At 40.3% G+C, this 10019-nt stretch overlaps 1 protein-coding gene across 3 annotated transcripts in view; it reads right to left on the reverse strand.

Moving 5' to 3' along the window:
- The window catches only part of LOC102215627 (cyclin-dependent kinase-like 5), a 41712-nt gene that overhangs the window by 16892 nt on the left and 14801 nt on the right, over positions 1-10019 (reverse strand). For all 3 annotated transcript variants that reach the window (XM_013915916.1, XM_013915914.1, XM_013915915.1), the window contains exons 4-9: positions 5394-5439; positions 5179-5315; positions 4672-4792; positions 4326-4385; positions 3352-3442; positions 869-971 (exon numbers count right to left, since the gene is read on the reverse strand). In XM_013915916.1, coding sequence (XP_013771370.1) covers positions 869-971; positions 3352-3442; positions 4326-4385; positions 4672-4792; positions 5179-5315; positions 5394-5439 — 558 coding nt within the window. The remainder of the gene's footprint in view (positions 1-868; positions 972-3351; positions 3443-4325; positions 4386-4671; positions 4793-5178; positions 5316-5393; positions 5440-10019) is intronic.

A 10019-nucleotide genomic window follows, 5' to 3' on the forward strand; every position in this document is an offset into this window, starting at 1 on the left:
TATAATTCTTTCTGGGTGTTATTGCTTAGAATTATTGTGTACAATTTATTTAGATCTTCATCAGAGGTTAGAAAAACTCAAAACCACAGTGTCATAAATGATACACCTGTTGTTAGATGGTTAAACACAGCATGCTGTCCAATCAACGAAAGTGCTTTAAATGAGAGCACCAGCCCAGGTGCACTGACCTGAAAGTGATGCACATTGTTTCCATAAATTTCCTACTAAACTTGGTGGAACGGCACATAATCCATAAAGTGTTTGAGGGCAGGCCTGAGACAGATTATTTGTGTTAATACATTTTCTTTCTTCGATATATCGATGGGTTGTGTGCGAGCTAACAGAGAGACAGTTTCTTCTGGTGCACAGATCTCAGATCTCAGAGCTCTGTTGGACAAACTTGTGATTTGGGGATGAATAAAATTTAATTTGACTTGCTATTAAATTTCCAAAATTAGCGCTCATCACCATCTCTGAGATCTCCCCCCGCTCGCTCTGTTGTCTCCCAGTTGCTTTATTTCCGACAACACAATTGAAATTTCTCTTGCCCAGGTGTGAAGTCCAAAAAAGCCCCTGTAACTGTGATTTTTACACGAGGACTCTCAGTAATTCTTCTTTTGTTTTATTATATCAGAGAAGAAACCAAAGTGGGCGTTCTGTCAGGTGCATAAGCGTCAAATATTATGAATGCCTGTTCCCTTTATAACAATCTGAAATAAATAGATAAAACCTGTCAGCCCACCTTAAACATCACACAGTAGGACTTTGAAATGTGAGGTTTTGATTTATTTACATCAAAAGCTATTTCTGTTTTTCAGTCAGCCTGTTTAATTAGCTATACGCTTCACCCTTGTTTCGGCTCACCAACCTGATCAATCTCGCTTTCCCCTGGAAACAAGGGTTGTCCATCACTCAGCTCCCCGAGGATACACCCCACCGACCACATGTCCACCGCCTTTCCATAAGGAGCCCTGAGACGGAGAAAAACAGACAAATATGTAATCATCAAATACAGCAAAAAGACCTCGTTAATTAGACGGTAGGGTGATAATAATGAGAGAGGAAATGAAAATGGCGAGGAAAAAGGGTAAAAACCAAGTCCCCGAATGAAGAGGAGACGATTATGAGAGGGATGACAGCGAGGCGGGGGTGATAGAATTCACGGAGGTGGTGCAATTAAAATAAAACGATCGATGTTGTGTTTCTGATGGAGAAGCTCATAAAGAAGATGGTCATTTCTGAGGGAAGAGAGCTGAGAAGTCTGGTGAGAAATGGTGAGAGATCTGGCAGCAGAGAAGCAGAGGAGAGGTGGTGTTGGAGGGAGAGAGTATTTGAGTGGGCGGCATTCAAACGCTGTCTCAATAAATGTTCCAGGGCATTTACTAAATCAGGCTACAGAACCGAGGCTAGATGACGTTCAGCTGTCTCCAAGCTAGAATGGACATTAAATGCAGCAAAAGCACCAAAACAACATCGGCAAGAGAAGTCCACGAGGAAAGTGAAATTTGATCTGTGGGTATGGTGTGTGCATGGTGGCTCATGTCATAATGCAGCAGATGAATCACTGACTGTTTTTCCAGCCATCTGAATTAAAGAAATGAAATGAAATGAAAATTTTTACAGTGAAATTACATAAAAAAAAAGGTTTGTTAGCTTAATTTCGTGCTCAAAAACACACAGAGATGCAGTTAGAGCTCACTAAGTGGGTGACAGTTATCATACAGGCAATAATCAGTCAACTTTTGTGTTTTGTCAACTTTTATTCAGCATAATGCAGTAATGTTTATTATATTTGCCCAGATGTAATAAAACCCAAATAAACACAATCCAGTTAGACTTACTGGGGATTTGGGAGTGTTTGTGTCATGTAAAAGTCCAGATATAGAGCATGTCGAATCATATTTAACTAGCTTTTACAGCTGAGGTCTCTTAGACTGAACGGAATGAATACATCGCTTTCAGTAGTGAACTAATTAAAAATGAAATTGGTTTGTCAATTTTCATTAAATTACAAAAGAATATAGGACGAATTAAAAAGATGAAATCGTGTTCAGTACGGTTTTTGAGCTGTTCGAGAGAAAGCCCGCTTTTTACAAGGAAACAAAAACAGCCTATTTGCAGACACAGTGAAAGCACAGACTTCATTTCTGAACATCCATTAATAGTTTTCTTTTAAGAGTAATTTTACAAGATTTTCATATTTACTGATTTGCCTGCTGCTTGGACAATAGATTCACTCTAAAAGGAAAAAAATCTATAGTTCCAGTGTCTTTTACACATACTCATCAGCCACTTTGTTAGGAAAAAAAATTATTCAACTGCTTGTTAATGTAAATATCTAATCAGCCAATCGCATGGCAGAAACTCAATGCAATTATGCACGTCGACATGGTCAAGGCGAGCTGCAGAATTTCAAACTGAGCATCAGAATGGGGGAAAAATGTTTAAGGAACTGTTGATCTTCTGGGATTTTGCCACACAACCATCTCTGGGGTTTACAGAGTGGTCCAAAAATGCTGAGCAGCAGCTCTCTCACCAAAAACCCCTTGTTTATACCACAGGAGAACGGCAAGGCTGCTTAGAGCTGATAGTAACTTAAATAACCACAAACAAGGTATGCAGAGGAACACCTCACAATATGCTGAATCTTGAAGAAGAAGATCACACTGGTTGTCATTCTTCTAAGAACAAGAAAATTAGGCTACAGTTCACATGAACTCACTAGAACAGAAGATTGATTTGCGACATTCAGATTGTAGTATTTTGGCATAAACATCATGAAAGCATGGATCCTTCCTACCTGTCAATGGTGTCGGGGATATTTTCTTGGTACATTTTATTTATACTGATGAATGCATGCTGGTACATATGCAATAAAATAAGTCTCACATTAGCCCAGACACTTTAAGTCTATTTTTACTGGCCTCCTATTTAAACAGTTTAAAATCGTGTTCATTTCTTCTTCTTCGTGTTATTCCAGAAAATGCAGCTGGACATTTTTGGGATCTTTGGAAAGTTTGGCCTCAGTTTGTAATGAGATGAGATCTCTATTTAAAGCTGCTTTGATATAATAAGATTTCTGCTATAACTTGCATTTATTCGTGTCAGGCTGTAGGCACGAGCTGATACATTAAACATGAGTATTAGCTGAGAAAATGAGACCAGTACTGTGTTATTTTGTTTAAGGTACGGTGGTATCACAAGAGAAAAGCTGATACCCTCTGTGGAAAAACACAGAAAAATATCTTGTGCTGTGTGCTCTTTCCTTCGCTTCATGTTTCTCACTTCAGCTCCTGCATATATACATGTATGCACAGACATGCACACGCAGATGCACACACAGGAACTCACCCCAGCAGCAGCTCAGGTGAGCGGTACCACCTTGTGGCGACATACTCAGTGTAGTTGGCATCTGTTCCTTCAGACAGGTTACGAGCAAAACCTGAGCCAGAGTAACAGATATTCAATAAATCACGTACACCTGATTCTGTATGTTACACAGCCATCACACTGAAGTGTGATAATATACAATTTAGACTCTTTCAAAGATCAATTAAAAAACAAAAAAAGGACTCTCAGTGTTCAAGTAATTTGGACAGCTTAGTAACAACACGGTCTTCCCATGTGATCAAACTAATTAGTTATGTCACTGCAGGCAGTTGGAGACTGTGCTTTGGAAAAGTGTCGTACAGAGAGTCCATTTTAATCATAAAAAAGTCACAATAAACAGAACGCCAGCTCCAACAGTGAATAACAAACAAATCTCACCCCAGCTGACTAAATAGCATTGCATTAGCCAATTATGCAACGCTAACTAACCATGTGACCCTGCTGATATTGACGCTAATGTAAAACACACACCTGGAAAACAGTAAAATGGCAAAGACGTGTCATATCAATGCACTTTATTAGTGTTTTACAGAATTGGACTTCTTTGGCGGATTAATTGTGTTAAAACCCAGCAGGCTGCACTTTGAAATGCTGCTTGGCTGCTTCCCAAATGGCAGAATTGATCCTTCTGATATACAACTTACAAGGTGACAAATTAATGGTGGGATTTTTCACACCGAACTAAGCCCAAAAAACCAAAATGGGCACAATGCAATCACGGAGATAACTGCAAAAACTCAAATAATCACAATCAATCGGCAGCTGAAAGCGATTTACTGTGTTAAAGAGTTTGCTTGATTTTAAAAGAAGTTATCATCACTCGAGCAGCAAAATGTGCATGGTCTGGGAGTTTTTACTGCCTTGCACACAGACTCTAAATCCTTACAGCACCGTGACACATGGCTGGCTGCTGTAAAAAAACGAAGAAGACTCACCAAAGTCACAAAGTTTGAGAACATCCTCAGAGCTGATAAGGAGGTTCTCTGGTTTAATATCTGGAAGAAAAACAAGGCATTAACAATATGCTTCAAATGCTGTCCTACTACATGAATACGTAACATGAATACAAGACAACAATACACATTTTTTACAGCTTCAGTTTCCCTCCTATGACAGTACTTTGTCTTAGCAAACTATTCTTGATGTGTGGAAAGGCTCAACCAACATGCTCATGTTGGTTCAGTTCATAATTTGAACTGAATTCCTCCTTTTTTGAATCATTATTGAATCACAAAAGTGTGATTTCCAGATGTGACAATAGACCGGGTGACACTTCCTCACCTCTGTGCACAATCTCATTCTTGTGACACCAGTTGATGGCTTTGATGAGCTGGTAAATATAGCTGCGGACTTTGTCAGGTGGAGCACCGTTGGGCATTTCCTCTAGTAGCTCCAGCATATTCTGCAAGGTGCAAGAAATTCCCTGTTAGAAAGTGTGCTCTAAAAATATTAATGGTGTTAACCTTTAATTTCTTTTTTGTTTCTTTTTTTTATTTTAGCCCTGACAGGGGGTGAGAGGGGACACCATGCTAAATCACTAGAGTACAGCATGAAAATAAAACCTGTCATAAAATAAACACTTGGCCGGGTACCCTGGCAACACAGTGGGGAATACCATTACTCACCAACAGCATAGTTCATATGTTGCCATGGCGACACTTTTTAATGCTTAAGTGAGCAGTCTCAAAATCCTGAAACTTAGAAGTAGGCTAGGAATCTAGATACGGCAGAGCAGAGAGGAGGAACGTGTGCGAAGTCAAATGATAACGACGCAGTCGCTGAACTGACCCTCTCAACATATTCGAAGACGAGGTAGAGCTTCCCCCGCCTCCGAAAAGCCTCCTTCAACTCGACGATGTTGTCCTGCTTCAGTGTCCGAAGCATCTTCAGCTCCCGAAGAGTGGTCTCTTTGACCTCCTCATTTTCTGTTCGGAAATTAAAGCAGCAGAAATTAGACAGCAGCTCCTCTCTTCTCTCCTAACTTCCTGGCTCACTCCACTCACCTTCACTGTCTTTGAACTTCTTAATCGCCACCAGCTCATTGGTTTCCTGTGAAGACATGAGGATAAAAGTCAAATCAAGCCACTTACCAAGACAAAGACAAACACCTCAACAACCAGACCTATACGACACAAGACCATTAAGATCAAAGAAGAAGTAAGAAATAGAAAGTATCTGCAGAACAACAACGACAAAAAAAGGTAAAAAGAAAGAGAGAGGACATTTAAATTCCACTCCTGCCCACTCCTAACATTAAGAAGGAAAAGTTGCCGTGGCAGTGCCAAAACAAGAGCGATGCTGGTGCTCTCATTTCAGTTATTTTACTCAGGGCTATCTCTCTCACACACATATGCACACAAGTCCGCACATACACACGGACAGACAAAACAGCACTTCTTTGGCATAGCTAAAACGCTCTTAGGCCTCCTTCAGCTTCTTGCAGGTTGCTTGATTGACCTTGCTGAATTTTTACAACACAAGCGCAGATTTTTGCTGCTGCTAGACTGCCATGGCCCAGCAGAAGCACACTTTAAAAAGCCTCTTAGCAACTACTGCAAAAGGATGGACCCTCAGTCTATACCATAGGAACTTGACTCTGTACTGTATGGACTGGAGCATGCTATTGGATGGAAAATGCATGATTTTTCAGAGGTAAACGCAGTGATTTACATGTGTGCCAGCTTGTTTGATGCTAGGTGATTACATTTCCCCTACATACAATAATATTGCAGTCATATAATGCAACAGCCTAACTTTTTTCACTGAAAATCAAACACCAGGCCTACTTTGTTGAAAGAAAGTAGCAATTTTAGGACTAAGTGGAATCTCCATGACTCTAGCACAGTCCTTCTCGCTGCATGAATTAATTGTTTTATTTAGCGTCTGTGTTGAAGCTAAAGCTACTAGTGATACAGTGTCTCTCAACATGTGTTACCTCATATAAAATCATACAAAGCAAATGTGCATGTCACAACATTAAGCAAAAAGTCTTGTTGCAGTCAACATGACATTGTTTGTCTATTTGGTGTTGATGCTATACCCAGAGGCTCTACGAGAATTACAACATACTGGGCAGTGTCCTTGGCCGCTCTTGTGTCCCGCTATTGTTCTTTTGTTTTCTGTGGAATAGGCAACAGAATCGGCCTCAGTGTGGGGAAAAGCCAGCGTGATGATGAGCTATGCGTCATTTGTAGTGCTTTTGCTCACACAAACAAATCGTTTGACTGCCTGTGCGTTATTTCAGTACAAAGTTGTCTGTTTAGAGATTTTTACATGAGAGGCAAATGAAATGAAACAACAAGGATTTACAGCTCTGACAGCACTTAATCCTCAGAGTAAAGTTAGAGATTTTAGCCAAGGGGGGAAAAATCTGAAGAGCAAACTGGGAGCTTTACAGTGTTTACTAGACAGACAAAAACACACACACCAGCAGCCATGCACCATATGGGACATTTCGAGCTCTGTGGTAGCAATATCTAAAGCGCTGATGATACTTGTGCTCATGTGTGGGCTCTTTGACCTGCACTGATTTACCTTTGAAACCACAGATATGTCAGCACACTCCAAAATAGCCTCACCTTGGCTAATTTGCTGCTGCTGATTTAAACAAGTCACACAAAGTACATAAAAAAGCAAAGCTTAAATGCCCCCCTGACCCAAGAGGTACAACCTATGGATGAGCAGAAGGTCATGCTGACCAAGAAGCAGCCGATAGCTCAGTGCTTTAACGTCAAAAGAAGGAAGCAGTTAGTGAGCTGAGGATCCCGAGGAGACAACTCAAAAGGAACAATACCGAGCAGTAGTCGAGACTAGCCAGACTCAAGACAGTTGTACAACATCTGGGGCTCATTAACAAAATCCTATCTGACGATGTTAACACCGCCATAGTTACTATCTCCACTGCCAGCAGCCCATGGATAAGTACAAAATTTCCGTAACTGAGGCTCTCAAAACTGCCAAACAGAGTCTCACACCTCTGGCTACTAGTCTGAAGAGATAAAGCAGAGAAGCAGAGTTCAAAAGAACAAACGGCCTGCTCTCCAAAGACCCTTTCACCAATAGAGTCAGAGACTCTAAGACCAGGCAGACCAACCTGAGCACTGCCTGGACTGACTGCAAGAAAGCCTGTGCCTTACATGGACTACGGGAGTGTTTGGTGCTATAAAAGATTAATGGTGTACTAATAGCCTTCATCAGGTACTGAATGAATCTCTGGAAGACAACAACTCCATGCTAACTGCACAAGTCACCATCAAAGTTCAGATTATATCAAGGTGATACACTGTTCCTGCTGCTGTGCTGTATAGGCCTCAACACCCTCAGCCAGCTCATCACAGCAAGTGGTTATAGAAACACATTCAGGAGTTGAATGACCATCTGCCACCTCCTGTACATGGATGGCATCAAGCTGTATGCCAGGAGCAAGTGAGACATTGACTCACTGATATATCTCATCAGGATCTACAGCAAGGACATCAGGATGTCATTTGGACTGAATAAGTGTTGCTGTAAGGATGGCAAAGAGAGGGAAGATGATCCAGACTGTCTAAATTTTGATTCACCTTCAAAATCAGACTCTAAGCAAAGTGTGTCCTTCATAATAAAAGCTTGCAAACAACAAATATTGCAGCCAGTTGCTGGGGCTCATAAATGATGCTGGCTCTTCTGTATATAATGAGCTATTCAATTCTTTTTTTTCTCTTTTATATAGCACCAAATCACAACAACAGTTGGCTCAAGGTACTTCATTTTGTGATGTAAACTCGCTACAGTAATGCATGAATATAATGGACTATTGTGTGGATGCCATAGTGGTTTAAGCAGGATATGTTTAAAAAATGTGGCCTTTCAAAATAAGACCTACTCAATAACCAAATTCCATTTTAATACGCTTCTTTCCTGTCTCCTTCACACATGGACATGGGAGAGACAAATGTCTACACTTTGTCTCTCATTTCTAAAAAGACTAGCTAAATAGTACTAGACTGTCAAAATAAAAGCTTGCAAATAGTAAAGCTTCTTTTCAGGGTTGAAAAGGATAGTGGGTTTTATTCTTTCAATGACGACTACTACTGTAAAAACAGGATGCCTGCAAAAGCTTTAGACTTTCAGAATAAAATTCCTTCCATATTCTAAAGACCATTCCACACCTGTTTCTTTTTATCCACGGTTATTTATTCATTCATTTATTTATTTATGTTTGGCTACCTAAATCTTGACCTTAAAATGTCTTACAGCTTCCCCAAAGCTATTATTTGGTTAGCTCTTACTTGTGGTGACATCTTCATGGCCAGCTGGTGCATTGGGACACTCAAAATTTCCTGAGAAATGTACGTCTTTTTGTTTTCTAGTTTTTTCTTTTTCTTACAATTATTATTATGCTTTCAAATTGCTTGGATTGAAAAGTGAAATTAACACATCAGGTTCTGATCACAAAGATTTTAAACGGAGAAATTCAAGTAAAACCCGCGTGAGAATCTATAACCAGTAAATGAATGGGACTGTAATGTGACAAACCACTTAAACAAGTAATCAATTATCAAAGAGTCACTGATCAATTTTCTGCTGGTCGCCTACCAGTAATTAATTAACAAGTCCTCTCAGCCCTCCAGCACTGCACTGAGATCCTGTATAGGCACCAGGAAACACTGGCTGTGTAGGTTGTGCTATTGTCACTCCAAAAACACAAATTCAAGATAACACAAGCTTCTATGCACACACCCACATACGCTAATAAAAACACTTGCATAAAGTGGCGGAACATTGCACAAACGCTGGCGCACGTTCACTAGACTAATTATATGTGCCATCAAATGCATACTGTGAGGTGAAGCATATATAATTTACAAATGAACATACATTTAAAATGCATTTAATTCCTTCCTTGTACAGTTCCTGTGTCACCGGGTAAGGTTTTAGCCCAGCACATACAGCCTGCAGGCATGATTCTCTTAACTACACGCAGGTCTGCTGAAGACTCCTAACAGGGTGACCCATTTACCATCAGCGTAGTCTCCCTGTTCGATACATCCCTCTGCATCTCCTTCTCTCCATCGTGCACGCACACACATTCACACATTGCTTCTCTGTCTCTCTCCCTCAGCTACCCTTTTCTCTTTTGCCCTGCTTCCAGCTGAGAAAAGTAAAAATAACTGCTCTCTTGCAGCAAAGCCAAAAAGCTTTTATTGCAATGGTCTGAATCTTTGGCTCCAAGTGTGTGTGAAAATGAATCCCTACACTGTCATATAAATGAGAAACATGTCACATGTCACTTCTTAGTAACCCAGAGGAAGGGAAGCAATACCCAGTTTAACATACCCACACTTTGACAGCTGGTATTTAATTTCTTATGAAATGGAGATTTGCTGAAAACAACAAATCTGTGGTCCAGAGAAAGAAAAAAAAAGTCTGTGACAGAAAAATACTGAATTTTAAAGATATGCTATGTTATTAGCTGTTTCATTTGTGCTATGCAAGCATGGAAATATTAACTGTTCTTGTGCCAGAGTGGACTTTGTGACACACACACACACACACACACACACACACACACACACACACACACACACACACACACACACACACACACACACACCACAGTGTAAAGAAAGGTCATCTTTTAAAATCAT

The sequence above is a fragment of the Pundamilia nyererei genome, unplaced genomic scaffold (genome assembly GCF_000239375.1).
Source record: "Pundamilia nyererei isolate P.nyererei 1_Seehausen unplaced genomic scaffold, PunNye1.0 scaffold00395, whole genome shotgun sequence".
NCBI lineage: Eukaryota > Metazoa > Chordata > Actinopteri > Cichliformes > Cichlidae > Pundamilia > Pundamilia nyererei.